Source organism: Somniosus microcephalus, chromosome 4 (assembly GCF_052327205.1).
Source record: "Somniosus microcephalus isolate GS21.2 chromosome 4, FLI_Smic_1.0, whole genome shotgun sequence".
Lineage (NCBI taxonomy): Eukaryota > Metazoa > Chordata > Chondrichthyes > Squaliformes > Somniosidae > Somniosus > Somniosus microcephalus.
This window is the reverse complement of record NC_140990.1, coordinates 86,992,834-87,013,815: the sequence shown is the minus strand read 5'-3', so window position 1 is coordinate 87,013,815 and position 20,982 is coordinate 86,992,834. Positions and strand designations below refer to the sequence as shown.

The 20,982-nt window shown below is 47.7% G+C and overlaps 1 protein-coding gene and 1 pseudogene across 7 annotated transcripts in view; one reads left to right on the top strand and one right to left on the bottom strand.

Annotated features, from left to right (window-relative positions):
• The window catches only part of LOC147119438 (uncharacterized), a 32,480-nt gene extending 31,715 nt beyond the window's left edge, over positions 1 to 765 (top strand). Inside the window, exons 2-3 of one of the 7 annotated variants that reach the window (XM_085985028.1) lie at positions 215 to 380; positions 549 to 765. In XM_085985028.1, the coding sequence (XP_085841154.1) occupies positions 215 to 380; positions 549 to 765 (383 nt within the window). Of the gene's footprint in view, positions 1 to 92; positions 381 to 425 lie in introns of all 7 variants that reach the window. The other 6 variants (XM_085985030.1, XM_085985029.1, XM_085985031.1 and 3 more) reach the window with 6 other exon arrangements.
• LOC147119437 (uncharacterized) overlaps positions 1 to 20,320 on the bottom strand; it is a 38,301-nt pseudogene extending 17,981 nt beyond the window's left edge.
• Positions 20,321 to 20,982: the final 662 nt, after the last annotated feature.

Sequence of the window (20,982 nt, the reverse complement as noted above, 5' to 3'; positions counted from 1 at the left end):
GCGGGGAGAAACTGTACACGTGTTGTGTGTGTGGACGAGGCTTCAGCTGATCGTCCAACCTGGAGAGACACAAGGACACCCGCAAAATGGAGAAACCGTGGGAATGTGGGGACTGTGGGAAGGGATTCAGCTCCCCGTCCCGGCTGGAAACTCATCGACGCATTCACACTGGGGAGAGGCCATTCATCTGCTCTGAGTGTGGGAAGAGATTCAGTCAGTCAGTCATTCCACCTTCTGACACACCAGCGAGTTCACACTGGGGAGAGACCGTTCAGTTGCTCTCACTGTGGGAAGAGATTTGGGCAGTTATCGAACCTCACTGACCACCAGCGAATTCACACTGGAGAGAGGCCATTCAGTTGCTCTCAATGCGGGAAGAGGTGCGGGCAGTCATCTAGCCTCACTGAACACATGCGAGTTCACAGTGGAAAGAGGCCATTCACCTGCACTGTGTGTGGGAAGGTTTTTGCTCGATTAGCCAACCTCACTAAACACCAACTTGGTCACACTGAAAAGGGACCTTTCAAATGTTCTGACTGTGGGAAGAGCTTTAAAAGCACAAGAGATCTGCTGACACACCACCACACTCACACTGGGGAGAGGCCGTTCACCTGCTCTGTGTGTGGGAAGGGATTTGCTAATTCATCCCACCTGCTGACACACCAGCGAGTTCACACTGGGGAGAGGGCATTCACCTGCTCCGTGTGTGGGAAGAGATTCACTCGGTCATCCCACCTGTTGAAACATCAGCGAGTTCACAAGTGACTGCAGTGGTTGGATTCTGCTGTTAGTCACATGCAGGACTGAACCATGTTCATTTTGACAATTGAGGTTTGTTTCTGATGATGTTAATAACCCTATAACTGGGCTGGAGTTTAATATTTTGATATCTGTCAAATAAATCAGCTTTGTATCAAACACACAGTGTGTCGAGTCCTTGATTTCACCGAGAAGAGGAGACTAATTGATGACCTGTTACCGACTGCTCCATTTTGGGGATTTTTCTCTTTTCTAACTCTAGATTATTTCAGTTCTCATACCATTGGTTAATCTCATGGACAAGTCCCAGCTCCCCAAACCTTCGAGTGCCTCTCCTAGTCTTGGTATCCAGGGAAGGTATCGGTAACACGCCCGGGATCACTAAACACAAAACCCGGTCTGTTAATCACTTTCAGCTACTGGACTTATCGTGTGTCCCACAGTATCTCTCTCACCCTCGATGTGTGAATAGAGCATCACACCTGCAAACCTGATTTAGATTTTAATTCCCTCAGGAAATGTATTTAGCAGAAGATGAACAAGTAAACAGATCACGGCCCAATAAGCCAGCTCTATATTCACAGGAGAAAATCTGTTTTCTAACTCCTTGAGTGGACAGAATAAAGATAGATCGCAAATGTAAGAGCCTTTCGTATCGGTTGTAAATAAATTTTAAATCCTGACCGATTCTGTGCTTATTATAGATTTCCCCATCCCCGTGGGAGTCGAATTTGGTCAAAAACTGCTTCTTGGAAATTTCTTTCAAATGTAACCCCGCTATTGAAGAAAGGAGGGAGAGAGAAAACAGGGAACTATAGGTCAGTTAGCCTGACATCAATAGTAGCGAAAATACTAGAACGTATTATTAAGGACATGGTAACAGGGCACTTGGGAAATCACAATATGATCAGACAGAGTCAACATGGATTTATGAAAGGAAAATCGTGTTTGAAAAATCTATTAGAGCCTTTTGAGGGTGTAACTAGCAGGGTAGATAAGGGGGAACCAGTGGATGTAATATATTTGGATTTTCAGAAAGCATTTGATAAGGTGCCACACAATAGGTTGTTACACAAGGTTAGGGCTCATGGGTTTGGGGGTAATATCTTCGCATGGATTGAGGATTCGTTAATGGACAGGAAGCAGAGAGTAGGGATAAACGGGTCATTTTCAGGGTGGCAGGGTGTAACTAGTGGGGTGCCACAAGGATCAGTGCTTGGCCCTCAGCTACTTCAATGAGTTAGATGAGTGATCCAAGTGTAATAGGTGTGAAAGTAAGCTGTGAGGAGGATGTAAATAGGCTGCAAAGAAATATAGACTGGTTCAGTGAGTGGGCAAGGAGGTGGCAGATGGAGTATAATGTTTGTTAAATGTGAAGTTATCCACTTTGGTAGGAAGAATGGAAAAGCAGAATATTTTTTAAAAGGTGAGAGACTAGTAAAGGTTGGGATTCAGAGGGATTTCATAGAATGGTTACAGCATGGAAGGCAGCCATTCGGCCCGTCGAGCCGTGCCAACTCTCAGCGAGTCCCACTCCCTTGCACTTTCCCTGCAAATTTTTTTCCTTCAGATATTATCCAACGCCCTTTTGAAAGATAAGACCGAGTCTGCCATTCCAGATCTTAACCACTCGCTGCGGACAAAGGCTTTTTCTTACATCACCTTTGGTTCTTTTGCCAATCACCTTAATCTGTGTCCTCTGGTTCTCGACCCTTCCGCCAATGGGAACAGTTTCTCTCTACCGGGACGGGACCAGCGGGAGCAGTGAGTCGGAGCCCGGTATAAAAACCAGAGAGCGGCGAGGCCCGAGACCAGTCGGGACCAGCGGGAGCAGTGAGTCAGAGCCCGGTATAAAAACCGGAGAGAGGCGAGGCCCGAGACCAGTCGGGACCAGCGGGAGCAGTGAGTCGGAGCCCGGTATAAAAACCGGAGAGCGGCGAGGCCCGAGACCAGTCGGGACCAGCGGGAGCAGTGAGTCGGAGCACGGTATAAAAACCGGAGAGCAGCGAGGCCCGAGACCAGTCGGGACCAGCGGGAGCAGTGAGTCGGAGCCCGGTATAAAAACCGGAGAGAGGCGAGGCCCGAGACCAGTCGGGACCAGCGGGAGCAGTGAGTCGGAGCCCGGTATAAAAACCGGAGAGCAGCGAGGCCCGAGACCAGTCGGGACCAGCGGGAGCAGTGAGTCGGAGCCCGGCATAAAAACCGGAGAGAGGCGAGGCCCGAGACCAGTCGGGACCAGCGGGAGCAGTGAGTCGGAGCCCGGTATAAAAACCGGAGAGCAGCGAGGCCCGAGACCAGTCGGGACCAGCGGGAGCAGTGAGTCGGAGCCCGGTATAAAAACCGGCGACCGGCGAGGCCCGAGACCAGTCGGGACCAGCGGGAGCAGTGAGTCGGAGCCCGGTATAAAAACCGGAGAGCAGCGAGGCCCGAGACCAGTCGGGACCAGCGGGAGCAGTGAGTCGGAGCCCGGCATAAAAACTGGAGAGAGGCGAGGCCCGAGACCAGTCGGGACCAGCGGGAGCAGTGAGTCGGAGCCCGGTATAAAAACCGGAGAGAGGCGAGGCCCGAGACCAGTCGGGACCAGCTGGAGCAGTGAGTCGGAGCCCGGTATAAAAACCGGAGAGCAGCGAGGCCAGAGACCAGTCGGGACCAACTGGAGCAGTGAGTCGGAGCCCGGTATAAAAACCGGAGAGCAGCGAGGCCCGAGACCAGTCGGGACCAGCGGGAGCAGTGAGTCGGAGCCCGGTATAAAAACCGGAGAGCAGCGAGGCCCGAGACCAGTCGGGACCAGCTGGAGCAGTGAGTCGGAGCCCGGTATAAAAACCGGAGAGCAGCGAGGCCAGAGACCAGTCGGGACCAGCGGGAGCAGTGAGTCGGAGCCCGGTATAAAAACCGGAGAGAGGCGAGGCCCGAGACCAGTCGGGACCAGCGGGAGCAGTGAGTCGGAGCCCGGTATAAAAACCGGAGAGGGGCGAGGCCCGAGACCAGTCGGGACCAGCGGGAGCAGTGAGTCGGAGCCCGGTATAAAAACCGGAGAGCAGCGAGGCCCGAGACCAGTCGGGACAAGCGGGAGCAGTGAGTCAAAGCCCGGTATAAAAACCGGAGAGAGGCGAGGCCCGAGACCAGTCGGGACCAGCTGGAGCAGTGAGTCGGAGCCCGGTATAAAAACCGGAGAGCAGCGAGGCCCGAGACCAGTCAGGACCAGCGGGAGCAGTGAGTCGGAGCCCGGTATAAAAACCGGAGAGCGGCGAGGCCCGAGACCAGTCGGGACCAGCGGGAGCAGTGAGTCGGAGCCCGGTATAAAAACCGGCGACCGGCGAGGCCCGAGACCAGTCGGGACCAGCGGGAGCAGTGAGTCGGAGCCCGGTATAAAAACCGGCGACCAGCGAGGCCCGAGACCAGTCGGGACCAGCGGGAGCAATGAGTCGGAGCCCGGTATAAAAACCGGCGACCAGCGAGGCCCGAGACCAGTCGGGACCAGCGGGAGCAGTGAGTCGGAGCCCGGTATAAAAACCGGAGAGCGGCGAGGCCCGAGACCAGTCGGGACCAGTGAGTCGGAGCCCGGTATAAAAACCAACTCAGCAGCGGGGAGAGAGGTAAAAAGTAATCAGAGTGTGACGTCACCAGGGAGCAGGTAAGTGATTGGTTGGTGAGTATTTCTCTTTTTTAAACTTTAACTCTGTAGTTGACAGTTACCAGGGTCTTTCTGGTGTAGCAGGGACTGTTGGTAGACTATACAAGCGCCTTAGAGATATCTTTAATTGGTGATAGTAAATTAATTTAAAGTAATTAAAGGGAAGGTCATGCCAGGAGAGCCCAGCCCCGTGATATGCTCCTCTTGCTCTATGTGGGAATTCAGGGGCCCCAGTGCCCCTGATGACCACGTGTGCCAGAGATGCATCCATCTGCAGCTACTAGCAGACCGCATTGAGGCGCTGGAGCTGCGGGTGGATGGGTTGTTGAGCATTCACGATGCCGAGAGGTTCGTGGATAGCACGTTTAGTGAGTTGGTCACACCGCAGGGAAGGGCTGCACAGGAAGACAGGAAATGGGTGACCACCAGGCGGAGCAATAGAAGCAGGCAGGTAGTGCAGGAGACCCCTGTGACCATTCCCCTCTCAAACAAGTATACCGCTTTGGATACTGTTGAGGGGGATGACTCACCAGGGGAAGGCAGCAGCAGCCAACTTCCTGGCACTGGGGGTGCTCCTGCTGCCCAGGAAGGGGGGAAAAAGAGTGGGAGAGCAATAGTGGTAGGGGATTCTATAGTAAGGGGAACAGATAGGCGTTTCTGTGGCTGTAGACGTGAATCCAGGATGGTTTGTTGCCTCCCTGGTGCCAGGGTCAAGGATATCACTGAGCGGCTGCAGGGCATTCTGGAGGGGGAGGGTGAACAGCCAGAGGTCGTGGTCCACATTGGTACCAACGACATAGGTAAAAAGAGGGATGAGGTCCTGCAGCAAGAATTTAGGGAGCTAGGTGAAGGATTAAAGGGCAGGACCTCAAAGGTTGTAATCTCTGGATTACTCCCGGTGCCACGTGCTAGTGGGTATAGGAATAGGAAGATAGAACAGATGAATGCGTGGCTAAAGGGATGGTGCAGGGGGGAGGGCTTTAGTTTCCTGGATCACTGGGTCTGCTTCTGGGAAAGGTGGGACTTGTACAAGTCGGACGGTTTACACCTGAACCAGAGGGGAACCAATATCCTTGCGGGGAGGTTTGCTAGCACTGCTGGGGGGGGTTTAAACTAACTTGGCAGGGGGATGGGGTACAGAGTGGAGCTATAGTAGGGGGTGATTTACAGCCAAATACAGAGGAAAAAACAAGTCAGCTGGGAAGGCAGAGCAAATATGTGAAGGCAAAAGGGAATATGGCAGGGCTGGAAGGCATTTATTTTAATGCAAGGAGTCTTGCAAATAAGGTGGATGAACTGAAGTTGTTGTTGAGCACATGGGAGTACGATATTGTTGCTATCACGGAGACATGGTTGAGGGAGGGTCAGGACTGGCAGCTCAATATTCCAGGGTATAGAATCTTCAGGCGAGACAGAGGGGGGTGTAAAAGGGGAGGGGGTGTTGCAATATTAATTAAGGAGTCAATTACTGCTGTAAGGAGGGATGATATATTAGCGGGTTCCTCTAATGAGGCGTTATGGGTAGAACTTAAAAACAAAAAGAGGGCAAGCACTTTGCTGGGAGTGTACTATAGGCCCCCAAACAGTCAGGGGGAGATAGAGGAACAGATATGTAGGCAAATCTCAGAGAAGTGTGAAAATAATAGGGTAATAATAGTGGGGGATTTCAACTTCCCCAATATAAATTGGGATAGTCAGAGTGTGAAAGGCTTAGAGGGTGCAGAATTCTTAAAGTGCATCCAGGAGAGCTTTTTGAGCCAACATGTAGAAAGTCCTACAAGAGAGGGGGCGGTACTGGACCTAATTCTGGGGAATGTAGCCGGGCAAGTGGTGGAAGTATCAGTAGGAGAGCATTTTGGTGACAGTGACCATAATTCGGTGAGATTTAAGGTGGTCATGGAAAAAGACAAAGGCGGCCCGGAAATAAGGGTTCTAAATTGGGGGAAGGCCGATTTTAATATGATAAGGCAGGATCTGGCCAAAGTGGACTGGGAGCAGCTACTTATAGGAAAATCCACATCAAAACAGTGGGAGACTTTCAGAAGGGAAATAGAGAGAGTACAACGCCAACATGTTCCTGTAAAGGTCAAGGGTGGGACCAACAAGCAAAGGGAACCTTGGATGACAAGGGATATACAAAAATGCATTAGAAATAAAAGGGGGGCTTTTGGCAGTTACAAAAGACTAAAGACGGAAGAAGCCCTAGAGGAGTATAAAAAGTGCAGGGGCATACTTAAAAAAGAAATTAGGAGGGCGAGGAGGGGCCATGAAATAGCACTGGCGAGCAAAATAAAGGAAAATCCTAAGATGTTTTATAAGTATATTAAGGGCAAGAGGATAACCAGGGAAAGGGTAGGGCCCATTAGGGACCAAAGTGGCAATCTGTGTGTAGAGCCAGATGATGTAGGCGGGGTTCTAAATGAATTTTTTACATCTGTGTTCACTATGGAGAAAGACGATGCGGACATAGAAATCGGGCAAGGGGACTGTGACATACTTGAACATATTAGCATCGAGAGGGAGGAGGTGCTAGCGGTTTTAGCAGGCCAAAAAGTGGATAAATCCCCAGGCCCGGACGAGATGTATCCCAGGCTGCTGTGGGAGGCAAAGGAGGAGATTGCAGGGGCTCTGACACAAATTTTCAGGACCTCTCTGGCCACAGGGCATGTACCAGAGGACTGGAGAACAGCTAATGTAGTACCATTATACAAGAAGGGTAGCAGGGATAAACCAGGGAATTACAGGCCAGTGAGCCTAACATCTGTGGTAGGGAAATTATTGGAAAAAATTCTGAGGGACAAAATTAGTCTCCACTTGGAGAGGCAAGGATTAATCAGGGATAGTCAGCATGGCTTTGTCAAGGGTAAATCATGTCTGACAAATCTGATTGAATTTTTCGAGGGGGTGACTAGGGGGGTGGATGAGGGAAATGCTGTGGATGTGGTTTACATGGACTTCAGTAAAGCTTTTGACAAAGTCCCGCATAGGAGACTGGTCAAGAAGGTAAGAGCCCATGGGATCCAGGGTGCCTTGGTGCGTTGGATCCTAAACTGGCTGAGTGGCAGGAGGCAGAGGGTGATGGTCGAAGGTTGCTTTTGTGACTGGAAGCCTGTGTCCAGTGGGGTACCTCAGGGATCGGTGCTGGGTCCCTTGCTGTTTGTGATCTACATAAATGATTTGGATGAGAATGTAAAAGGTATGATCAGTAAGTTCGCAGATGACACGAAAATTGGTGGGGTGGTAAATTGCGAGGAGGAAAGCCTCAGGCTACAGGACGATATAAACAGGTTGGTCAGATGGGCGGAAAAGTGGCAAATGGAATTTAACCCTGAAAAGTGCGAGGTGATGCATTTTGGACGGACAAATAAGGCAAGGGAATACACAATGAGTGGTCGGACCCTAGGAAGTACAGAGGGTCAGAGGGACCTTGGTGTACATGTACATAGATCCCTGAAGGCAGCGGAACAGGTAGATAAGGTGGTTAAAAAGGCATATGGGATACTTGCCTTCATTAGCCGAGGCATAGAATATAAGAGCAGGGAGGTTATGATGGAGCTGTACAAAACGCTGGTGAGGCCACAGCTGGAGTACTGTGTGCAGTTCTGGTCACCTCACTATAGGAAGGATGTGATTGCTTTGGAGAGGGTGCAGAGAAGATTCACCAGGATGTTACCTGGGATGGAGCGCCTCAGCTATGAAGAAAGACTAAACAGGCTGGGGTTGTTTTCCTTGGAGCAAAGAAGGCTGAGGGGGGACCTGATTGAGGTGTACAAAATGATGAGGGGCATAGATAGGGTAGACAAAGAGGAACTTTTCCCCTTGGTAGGGGGGTCAATAACAAGGGGGCATAGATTCAGGGTAAGGGGCAGGAGATTTAGAGGGGATTTGAGGAGGAACTTTTTCACCCAGAGGGTGGTTGGAATGTGGAACTCAATGCCTAAAAGGGTGGTAGAGGCAGGAGCCCTCACAATATTCAAGAAGCATTTGGATGAGGACTTGAAATGCCATTGCATACAAGGCTATGGACCAAATGCTGGAAAATGGGATTAGACTGGACAGGGATGGATGGGCGGCGCAGACACGATGGGCCGAAGGGCCTCTTTCTGTGCTGTAAAACTCTATGACTCTATGACTACTCTCTCCAGACCCCTCATGATTTTGAACACCTCTATCAAATCTCCTCTCAACCTTCTCTGCTCGAAGGAGAACAACTCCAGCTTCTCGAGTCTATCAATGTGACTGAAGTCCCACATTCCTGGAATCATTCTCATTAATCTTTTCTGCACCTTCTCTAAGGCCGTCACATCCTTCCTAAAGTATGATGCCCAGAATTGGACACTGTACTCTAGTTGGGGTCGAACCATTGTTTTATACGGGTTCTGTAGTGTCCGTGTATTGATAAAGACACTGAAGACAGGAGTTGGTTCATAGGTATTTACTAAGCAAAGTCTTGGGGGGGGGGGGGGCGGGGGGGGGGGTTCTAACGGATATACACAATATACAGGCTTATATAGCTCGAGTGGCAATTACCGGCATTACAGCACACCTGGGGCTCTTAAAGGCACATACACTACAATTCCTCCCCTTTTAGCTAACCAGTACATCATATTTTAAGTAATTATTAATTACATGTTATAAGCTAAATAATATACATTGCTGTAGTTAATTAATTATAAGTCAGTCTCTCAGGAGGCTTCCTGACTCGGTCGGATAACGCCTCGGGGGTGTAGTAGTTTCTGGTGGTGTAGTAGGTTCTTCTGGCAAGGCTGATTCGGCTTGAATGCCAGTGTCAGGTTCATCGGGTTCCAGTATCACCGGATCGGAGGTAGATATGGGTATCTCTACTTCATCGTTAGATGTATAGAGTTGTGGTGTAGGTTGTCCCTTTTCGGATGACTTTATGATTTGGTCAGCATGGCGCCTTATTATGCTTTCTCCGATGTCCACGGTATACATCAGTGGTCCTAGTCGTGTGCAGATAGTTCCAGGCTGCCATTTCTCGGTACGGTAGTCCCGGGCCAAAACTTGTTGACCTATCTGGAAGGTTCTAGTTGGCCTTTCATTCATGCCTTGAAACTGCTGGTTCTCCACATCCCTTCTGATGTTGGGCTTGACCAAATCCAGCCGGCATCTTAGGTTTCTATTGAAGAACATCATGGCGGGAGTTTGGTTGGTAACCATATGTATTGCATTCCTGTATGCGAATAAGAAGTTATCCACCTTGTGCTGAAGTTTTATGTCTTCATTACCCATGGCCTTTATGGCCTTCTTGAAGGTCTGGACAAACCTTTCAGCCAATCCATTGGTGGCGGGATGGTATGGGGAGGACATGTAGTGCTTAACCCCATTGTTTTTTAAGAACTTTCTGAATTCTTCGGACACAAATTGCGGTCCATTATCAGAACATATCTGTTCAGGCAGCCCATTCCTTGCAAATATGGTCCTTAATACTGTGATGGTTTTTTCCGTGGTGGTGGAGGACATCTTTATTACCTCCGGCCATTTGGAGTGTGCATCAACCGCGATTAAGAACATTGAGTCCATAAATGGACCAGCAAAGTCGATGTGCACCCTTTGCCAGGGAGATGAGGGCCACTCCCATGGATGTAGAGGGGCTTGTGGTGGAGCGTTTTGGACCTTCTGGCATCCTAGGCAGCTCTTGGTCATTTCTTCGATGTCTCCATCGATACCTGGCCACCATACAAACGCCCTAGCTAGGTTCTTAATTTTCACTCCACCCAGATGCCCCTCGTGAAGCTCCTTTAGCACTTTATCCTGGAGTTTGGGTGGAATTACCACTCTGGATCCACACATCAAGGTTCCTCGGCACACTGACAGCTGTTCTCTTCTTTGCGAGAATGCTGGCAACAGTGGTTCGCCATGTGCTGGCCATCCCTTCACTGTTAAATCGTAGACCCGTGAGAGAGTCGGGTCATTTCTCGTCTCCCTTTCAATGGCAGAATTTGTTACTGGTAGACATTCCACTATGGTAGAGTGGAACATCTCTACTGGGTCTACTGTAGGTGCCTCTTCTACCGTTGGCAACGGTAGGTGCGATAAACCGTCAGCATTCCCATGCTGTTTTGATCCTTTGTATTCTATGTTGTATTGGTGTGCCCCTAGAAAAAGGGACCACCTCTGTAGCCTTTGCGCTGTCATAATGGGAACACCTTTTATAGGGTTGAATATGGAGATGAGGGGTTGATGGTCAGTCAACAAGGTAAATTTTTGTCAGTGTAGGTAATGGTTGAATTTATTCACTCCCCATACCAGGCTGAGTGCTTCCCTGTCGATTTGGGCATAGTTACGCTCAGCTGAGTTTAATGAGCGTGACGCAAAAGCTATCGGCCGTTCTGAGCCATCAGGGAATTTATGGGATAATACTGCTCCTATGCCGTAAGGGGATGCATCGCACGCCAGTCTGATTGGCAGTGATAGGTTGTAATGAGCCAAAACTTCTTCGGATGTGATTAAGTCTTTGCATTTATGGAAGGCACGTTTACAGTCTTCGTTCCATTTCCAAATCACTCCTGTTTGTAGAAGTTCATTAAGAGGGTGTAGAAGAGTTGATAAGTTCGGTAAAAATTTATGATAGTAATTTATTAATCCCAGGAACGACCTTAATTGTGAAACATTTTCAGGTGCTGGGGCTTTTATGACCGCTTCAATTTTTTCAGGTGACTTATGCAACCCTTCATTATTAATTATGTGGCCAAAATATGGTATCTGATTTTGGAAAAATTCGCACTTGGGGCGATTCGCTCGTAGGCCCCGTTCTTTCAGCCTAGTGAGCACCTGCTCCAAATTGGCAAGGTGCTCGTTGTTGTTTTCTCCTGTTACAAGGATGTCGTCTAGGTAGCATTGAGTCCCCGGAATCCCTTGCAGGACTTGCTCCATAGCTCTTTGCCAGATAGCTGGAGCTGATGCTACTCCAAAAACCAGTCGATTGTACTGGTACAGGCCTTTGTGTGTGTTTATCGTGAGATACTTTTTAGAGGCCTCCTCAACCTCCATCTGTAGAGATGCCTGTGCCAATTCAATTTTGGTGAAACGTTTCCCTCCAGGTAGTGAGGCGAAAATATCTTCTATCCTCGGAAGAGGATACTGTATTGTGTGAAGGACCGGGTTTACAGTCACCTTGAAGTCTCCACAGATGCAAATTTTTCTCTGTTCTTCAGAATTATCTTTATTCAATGCTTTTTTCATGACTGGAACGATGGGTGTTGCTCACTCGCTCCAATCTATTTTGGATAATATGCCTGTTTTTTCCAAATTCTCCAGCTCTGCCTCGACTGCTGGACGTATTGCGTAAGGCACCGGTCTTGCCTTAAAAAAGTTGGGAATTGCTGCATCTTCCACTTTTATTGAGGCGGTGATGCCTTTCAAGGTTCCTAGTTTCTCTTGAAACACTTCTTTGGCGTTGGCCAAGATGTCTTTTAATCATTCAGGTATGATGTCATCATTGTTTTTTTTCTTACTGGTCACCGTCAGTGCCTGAACGGAGTGCCAGTCTAAACGTATCTTTCTGATCCATTCACGTCCCAACAACGGTGGACCACCATCTTGTAGAATGTATAAATACAACTTTTGTATTTCTTTGCCGTTGTATACAACAGGCACCCTTATTTTTCCTTTGGGGTATACTTTCTGCCCCGTATATGTTTTTAAGATAATGGATGTGTCTTTTAGAGGTATATGCGAAAATAGCCTCTCGTAATCCCGTCGATTTATTACGGTTAGAGCTGATCCTGTATCTAGCTCCATTTTAACTGGGGACCCTGCTATCGTGAGGGTAACCCAAATGGTTTGGTAACCATCTTTGGCAAGTACATTATGTAATTTGAGACAGTTTAGTCTCTTGTTTTCGAAGTCGTTATCGCTCATCTGGTATTCGGAGCTACTGTCCATCATCATTTGTACCTTCCTGTACTTTTCTTTATTGATTTTTTTTTTTTCTGTCGGTGGATTTATTTTGTCCAGATCGGCATACCCGTGCAATGTGTCCAATCTTTCCGCATTGCCTGCATGCTTTGTCCTTGAACCAGCAGTCCCTCTGGTTATGGGTGGATCTGCCGCAGCGATAACATCTTTCGAAACCCTGTGTCATTTCATGGGTGCCGAAGTCCTGTGTCTTTTGTTGTATCTCTGCAGCTCTTCTTGCTGCTGCTTCGTATGATACAGCCATACTGAAAGCTTTGTCCAATGTTAAATCTTTTTCAGAAAGCAGCCTTTTTTGTGTTCCTTCACTTAAGAGACCACAAACGAATTTGTCTCGAAGATAATCTGATAGTCCTGCCCCGAATTGGCAGTACTTTGATAGCTTTCTTAATTCGGTTAGGTAATCAGTGTTACTTTCATTCTTGTGTTGATTTCTCTTGAAGAACTTGAATCATTCCGCTATCAGCAGCGGTGTTGGGTTTAAGTGCTCCTGCAGGGTATCAACAATTTCTTTAAAATTCTTGTCCTTTGGTTTTTAAATTTTGTAACAGCCCATATGCCTTTGCACCCATTAAGTTCAGAAGTACTGAAGCTTTTTTTTCATCTTCTATTCCATTTGCAGTGCAATATACCTCTACTCTTTCCACGTATGTGGTCCAATCCTCTATTTCGCTATCAAAAGCATCAATATTGCCAGACTTAGGCATTTCAGAAAAGATATGGCGCTTCTCGCGCTTTTTTTTTCTGCTTCAAAGATATGGCGCTTCCCGCGCTTTCCCGCCGCTGCTGCCGATGACAACGCTGTTTACTGCGGTTTCCGTTCTTTTTTTTTTAATTTACTGTCGGAGACTCGTTCCCGCCAGAGTTTCTCTCCAGGTCTGAACGCTGACCTGCTTGCCGCGCCGGCCGTCTCCCGAGTGCTCCCTCCCAGTCCGTTATTGCTTGCCTCCGATTTCGCTGCCTGTCTCAGCTGTAGAGCCAGCCACAGGAGCCCCAGCTTGACGCCCAGGAAGGATTAGCACAGTACCTGCCACCAGCTTGGCCAGCTGGTGAAACCAAAGCTTCTATCACTTCCTTGAGTCTTCTGGACGCCCGAGGAATCGATGTCCTTGAGGTGCTGCCGAATTGCAGGTAAGTCCGTTTCCACTTCGTTGCCACTGTAGTGTCCGTGTATTGGTAAAGACACCGAAGACAGGAGTTGGTTCATAGGTATTTACTAAGCAAAGTCTGGGGGGGGGGGGGTTTCTAACGGATATACACAATATACAGGCTTATATAGCCCGAGTGGCAATTACCGGCATTACAGCACACCTGGGGCTCTTAAAGGCACATACGCTACAGGTTCATCATAATTTCCACACTTTTGTACTCTATGCCTCTATTTATGAAGCCCAGGATCCCGTAAGCCTTTTTAACTGTTTTCTCAACCTGCCCTACCACCTTCAATTATTTTGTGCACATATACCCGCAGGTCTCTCTGTGCACCCCCTTTAGGATTGTACCATTTAGTTTATATTTCCTCTCCTCATTCTTTCTACCAAAATGTATCGCTTCACACTTTTCTGCATTAAATTTCATCTGCCACGTGTCCGCCCATTCCACCATCCTGTCTATGTCTTCTTGAAGTCTATCACTCTCCTCCTCACTGTTCACTATACTTCCAAGTTTTGTGTCATCTGCAAATTTTGAAATTGTGCCCTGTACACCCGCATCCAATTAATTAATATATAATCAAGAAAAGCAGTGATCGTAGTACCGATCCCTTGGAAACACCACTGTGTACCTTCCTCTAGTCCGAAAAACAACCATTTACCACTGCTCTCAGTTTCCTGTCACTTCAACTTTGCTGGCGAGTCTATTAGGTGGCACTTTGTTGAACGTATTCTGGAAATCCATGTATACTCCATCAACCGCATTACCCTCATCAACCCTCTCTATTACCTCATCAAAGAACTCAGTCAAGTTAGTTAAACACGATTTGTCTTTAACAAATCTGTGCTGGCTTTCCTTAATTAATCCACACCTATCCAAGTGACTGTTAATTTTGTCCCTGATTACTGTTTCTAAAAGCTTCCCCACTACCGAGGTCAAACTGACTGGCCTGTAGTTGCTGGGTTTATCTTTACACCCTTCTTTGAACAATGGTGTAACATTTGCAATTCTCCAGTCCTCTGGCACCACCCCCGTATCTAAGGAGGATTGGAAGATTATGGCCAGTACCTCCGCGATTTCCTCCCTCAATTCCCTCAGCATCCTTGGATGCATCCCATTCGCTCCTGGTGATTTATCTGCTTTAAGTACAGCCAGCCTTTCTAATACCTCTTTATCAATTTTAATCCTATCAAGTGTCTCCACTACCTCCTCCTTCACTATGTCTATGGCAGCATCCTCTTTCTTGGTGAAGAGAGATGTAAAGTACTCGTTTAGTACCTCAGCCATGCCCTCTGCCTCCATGTATAGGTCTCCTTTCTGGTCCTTAATCGGCCCCACCCCTCCTCTTACTACCCTTTTACTATTTATATTCCTATAGAAGGCTTTTGGGTTACCTTTTATAGTGGCTGCCATTCTATTCTCATACCCTCGCTTTGCCCCTCTTATTTTCTTTTTCACTTCTCCTCTGACCTTTCTATATATAGCCTGATTCTCAGATGTATTTGTAACCTGACATCTGTCATACACACTCTTTTTCTGCTTCATCATATTCTCTAACACTTTCGTCATCCAGGGAGCCCTGACTTTCCACTAGTGGGAATGTACCTCAACTGTACCTGAACTATTTCCTCTTTAAAGGCAGCCCATTGTTCCACTACAGTTTTGCCTGCCAATCTTTGATTCCAGTTTACCCGGGCCAGATCCGTTCTCATCCCACTGAAATTGGCCTTCCCCCAGTTAAACATTTTTACTCTAGATTGCTCCCTGTCCTTTTCCATAGCTAACCTAAACATGATGATACTATGATCGCTGTTCCCTAAATGTTCACCTACTGACACTTGCTCCACTTGACCTACCTCATTCCCCAGAACCAGATCCAGCAATGCCTCCTCCCTCGTCGGGCCGGAAACATACTGATCAAGAAAGTTCTCCAGAACACACTTCAGAAATTCTTCCCCTTCTCTGCCCTTTACACTATTACGATCCCAGTCTATATTAGGATAGTTGAAGTCCCCCATTATCACTACGCTATAGTTCTGGCACCTCTCTCTAATTTCTCTTCAAATTTGCTCCTCCATATCTTTCCCACTATTTGGTGGTCTATAGAATACACCCAGCAGTGTAATGACACCTCTGTTATCTCTTAACTCTAGCCATATAGATTCTGTCCTCGACCCCTCCAGGACATCCTCCCTCTCCAGCACTGTAACATTCTCCTTGACCAATACTGCCACACCACCTCTGACCTTTCCTTCCCTATCCTTCCTGAACACTCTATAACCAGGAATATTTAATACCCAATCCTGCCCTTTTTTGAGCCAGGTCTCAGTTATTGCCACAGCATCATATTCCCATGTGGCTATTTGTGCCTGCTTCTCACTGACCTTGTTTACTGCGCTTCATGCGTTCACATACATACACTGTAAACCCATCTTAGACCATCCTGTATTCTCCCTTAGTTTGACCCCACCTAATACCTTACTATCTCTTACTTTAGTGTTCTCTGCCTCTCCCAATCCTGTGAGCACTTTATTTCCCCTTTCTAATGTTTCATCCTGGTGCCCATCCCCCTACCCAACAGCACTAGCAAACCTCCCCGTGAGGATATTGGTTCCGGCCCTGTTGAGGTGCAAGCCTTCGGGCCTGTACAGGTCCCACCTCCCCCAGAACCAGTCCCAATGCCTCAGGAATCTAAAGCCCTCCCTTCTGCACCATCTCTCCAGCCACACGTTCATCTGCTCTATCCTCCTATTTCTATACTCACGAGCGCGTGGCACCGGGAGTAATACGGAGATTATTACCTTTGAGGTCCTGCTTTTTAATCTCTTTCCTAGCGCCCTAAATTCTGCCTGCAGGGCCTCATCCCTCTTTCTACCTATGTTGTTGGTACCGATATGGACCACGACCTCTGGCTGTTCACCCTCGCCCCTCAGAATGTTCAGGGCCCGGGGCCAGGGGAGGCTGTAGGGCTTTAAAAGAAAAAAAGAAAGACTTGCATTTCTATAGCGCCTTTCACGACCACCGGACGTCTCAAAGCCCTTTACAGCCAATTAAGTACTTTAGAAATGGAGTCACTGTTGTAATGTGGGAAACGCGGCAGCCAATTTGTGCTCAACAAGGTCCCGCAAACAGCAATGTGATAATAACCTGATAATCTGTTTCTGTTATGTTGGTTGAGGGATAAATATTGGCCAGGACACCGGGGATAACTCCCCTGCTCTTCTTCAAAATAGTGCCATGGGATCTTTTATATCCACCTGAGAGAGCAGATGGGGCCTCGGTTTAACGTCTCCGCTGAAAGACAGCACCTCCGACAGTGCAGCACTCCCTCAGTACTGCACTGGAGTGTCAGCCTAGCTTTATGTGCTCAAGTCCCTGGAGTGGGACTAGAACCCACAACCTTCTGACTCAGAGGTGACTTATTCCCCTTATTGGACACAAGGCTTTTTGTCTCACAACGCACTGTCTCAGATTTTAAAGATGTTTCATTCACCAGAAAAAGTTGAAGTATAACATTAAATAAATCTGGAATGAAAAGTTTGTATCAGTGATGGTGACCAAGAAACGATCGGATTGTGTAAAAACCCACCTGGTTCACTAATGTCCTTTAGGGAAGGAAATCTGCCATCCTTACCCGGTCTGGCCTATTGGTGACTCCAGACCCACAGCAATGTGGTTCACTCTTAACTGCCCTCTGAAATGGCCCAGCGAGTCACTCAGTTGTATTCAGAAGGCGGCTCACCACCACCTTTGAGGGCAATTAGCGATGGGCAATAAATACTGGCCTTGCTGGCGATGCCCACATCCTGTGAATGAATTAAAAAAAAAGTGGTCAGCTTCAGAACATAAGAATTAGGAGCAGGAGTGGGCCATAGGGCCCTCGAGCCTGCTCCGTCATTCAATAGGATCATGACTGATCTTCGACCTCAACTCCACTTTCCTGCCCTATCCCCATATCCCTTGATTCCTCTGGAATCCAAATGTCGAACTATCTCAGCCTTGAATATATTCAACGACCGAGCATTCACAGCCATTTGAGGCAGAGAATTCCAAAGATTCACAACCCTCAGTGAAGAAATTTCTCCTCATCTCTGTCTTACATGGCTGACCCCTTATCCTGAGATTGTGCCCCCTAGTTCTGGACTCCAGCCAGGGGAAACAACCTCTCAGCATCTAGCCTGTCAATCCCTCTCAGAATCTTATATGTTTCAAACAGATCACCTCTCATTCTTCCAAGTCCAATTAAACACTCCCAGGGCAGGCACAGCAAGGGTTAGATACAGAGTAAATCTCCCTCTACACTGCCCCATCAAACACTCCCAGGGCAGGTACAGTACGGGTTAGATACAGAGTAAAGCTCCCTCTACACTGTCCCATCAAACACTCCCAGGGCAGGTACAGCATGGGTTAGATACAGAGTAAAGCTCCCACTACACTGTCCAATCAAAGACTCCCAGGGCAGGTATAGCATGGGTTAGATACAGAGTAAAGCTCCTTCTAAACTGTCCCATCAAACACTCCCAGGGCAGGTATAGCACGGGTTAGATACAGAGTAAAGCTCCCTCTACACTGTCCCATCAAACACTCCCAGGGCAGCTACAGTATGGGTGAGATAGTCATTGACACCAATCTCCTCCTGTCTGATATAAAGCAACCCCACAGTTACTGACACCAATCTCCTCCTGTCTGATATAAACCAACCCCACAGACACCAATCTCCTCCTGCCTGATATAAACCAATCCCACAGTCACTGACACCAATCTCCTCCTGTCTGACATAAGCCAACCCCACAGTCAGTAACACCAATCCCCTCCTGTTTGATATAAACCGACCCCAGTCACCGACACCAATCTCCTCCTGTCTGATATAAACCAACCCCACAGTCACTGACACCAATCTCCTCCTGTCTGATATAAACCAACCCCACAGGCCCAGAAAGATTAAACTCAGCCCGTTATTTGGATTGGACTTGTCTCCATTCCCGTGCCGAGGGGATTGCTGTACCAGACGGGAGGGGCAACATTTGGGGACTCTCAATTCTCCACCAATTCCCATTCCCCTTCTTTCTGGTGGATAATGGAGGTGCCACTGTGTGTAATGTGCAAGTCAGTAAGAATTGTCAGTGAGGATTAATCAGCTGTTTCTAATTGGAGATGTTAATCAGTGGAACTTTTCAGACAATAAATTGTAGATTTTGGACCAATGGTCAATTTAGGGTTAAAGTAAAATTCATAATTTTATTGTCAAATAATTTCTTATGAAAGTCCTAAATTAAGGGGAAAGATCACAGACAGTGGTTCTTAAAGGGACACTGCAGCCCCAACAAGTCAATCAGCTATATATCCAGAATATTATATCCAGCCTAGTAATAGTGGATATTAACATCAATAGAAATATACCTCAACTGTCAGAATGATTTCAGTCCTCGATGTGATTAACAGCAACAATAACATCAGAATCTAACTCCTGCAGTCACTTGTGAACTTGCTGGTGTCTCAGCAGGTTGGATGATTTAGTGAATCCCTTCCCACACACGGAGCAGGTGAACGGCCTCTCCCCAGTGTGAATTCGTTGGTGTGTCAGCAGGCTGGACGATCGAGAGAAATCCTTCCCACACACGGAGCAGGTGAACGGTCTCTCCCCAGTGTGAATTCGTTGGTGTGTCGCCAAATGGAATGACTGAGTGAATCCCTTCCCACACACAGAGCAGGTGAACGGCCTCTCCCCAGTGTGAACTCGCTGGTGTCTCAGCAGGGTGGATGAACAAGTGAATCCCTTCCCACACACGGAGCAGGTGAATGGCCTCTCCCCAGTGTGAGTGCTTTGGTGTACAATGAGATGGGATGACTGCCTGAATCTTTTCCCACAGTGAGAGCAACTGAATGGTTTATCATCAGCGTGAACTCGCTGGTGTTGATTCAGTTCCTCAGAGCTTTTAAAGCAGCTCGCACAGTCGGAGCATTTAAAAGGTCTCTCGTCAGTGTGAACCCGCTGGTGTCTCAGAAGATGGGATGAATTAATGAATCCCTTCCCACACAGGGAGCAGGTGAACGGCCTCTCCCCAGTGTGAGTGCTTTGGTGTACAATGAGATGGGATGACTGCCTGAATCTTTTCCCACAGTGAAAGCAACTGAATGGTCTCTCGTCAGTGTGAACTCGCTGGTGTTGAATCAGTTCCTCCGTGCTTTTAAAGCAGTTTGCACAGTCGAAGCATTTAAAAGGTCTCTCGTCAGTGTGAACTCGCTGGTGTCTCAGAAGGTGGGCTGAATTAGTGAATCCCTTCCCACACACGGAGCAGGTGAATGGCCTCTCCCTAGTGTGAACTCGCCGGTGTCTCAGCAGGTTGGATGACTGAGCGAATCCCATCCCACACATGGAGCAGGTGAACGGCCTCTCCCCGGTGTGACTGCGTTGATGAGTTTCCAGCTGGGACGGGGAAATGAATCCCTTCGCACAGTCCCCACATTTCCACGGTTTCTCCGTGGTGCGGGTGTCCTTGTGTCTCTCCAGGTTGGACGATCAGTTGAAGCCTCGTCCACACACAGAACATGTGTATGGTTTCTCCTCACTGTGAACGGTGCGATGTTTTTTCAGGCTGTGTAACTGGTTAAAGCTCTTTCCACAGTCAGTGCACTGGAACACCCTCAGTCGGGTGTGTGTGTATCGGTGCTTTTCCAGTCACACTGATCTTTGAAATCTTTTCCCGCAGACAGAACAGACAAACATTTTTCCTTCCACATTCAAAGGTCGATGATCTTCAGGTCCTGATGAATTGAGTAACTCTCAGATCTTGACGTGATGTTTGGTTTGAGTTTCCCGTATGCAAATCCTCCCCTTCTAATACCCTGTAAAAGGAGTTTACAAGAGTCATCATTGTAAGTACAGGATAGAAATTCAGAACAGACCATTCTAGTTTCTATACAACATTCTTTCACACATGGGGATTCTAACCCTGGGACTGTACATGGTGATCACTGAACACAAAACCCAGGCTGTTAATCATTTTCAGCTACTGGACTTAGCGTGTGTCCCATCGCATCTCACTCACTTATAACATGTGAATAGAGCATCATGCCTGCAAATCTGGTTTTAAATTTAAATTCACTCACCAAATGTATTTAACAAAAGATGAACAAGTAAAGCAATTAATCCAGCTCTACATTCACAGGAGGAAGACTGTTATCGAACTCGAGTGGATGAAATAAAGAAAGATCCCAAAAGTAAGAGTCCCTCAAATCCTTTGTAAAGACCTTTCAAATCCTGACCAGTTCCTTCCTTATTCTAGAATTCCCCTTCCTTGTGGGAGTCGATATTGGGCAAAAACTGATAATTAGACAATTTTAACAGATTTTTCAGCTGCTGAAAAGGAGGCTCTTTGATTTAAACACAGCTCTCGGCTCTTTTATATCCAGGATAAGATTACCTACAATTGAAATACCTGACCACTCAAATTTAAAAGGACCCGTCAGTGATATACAGACTGAACCAATCACACAGC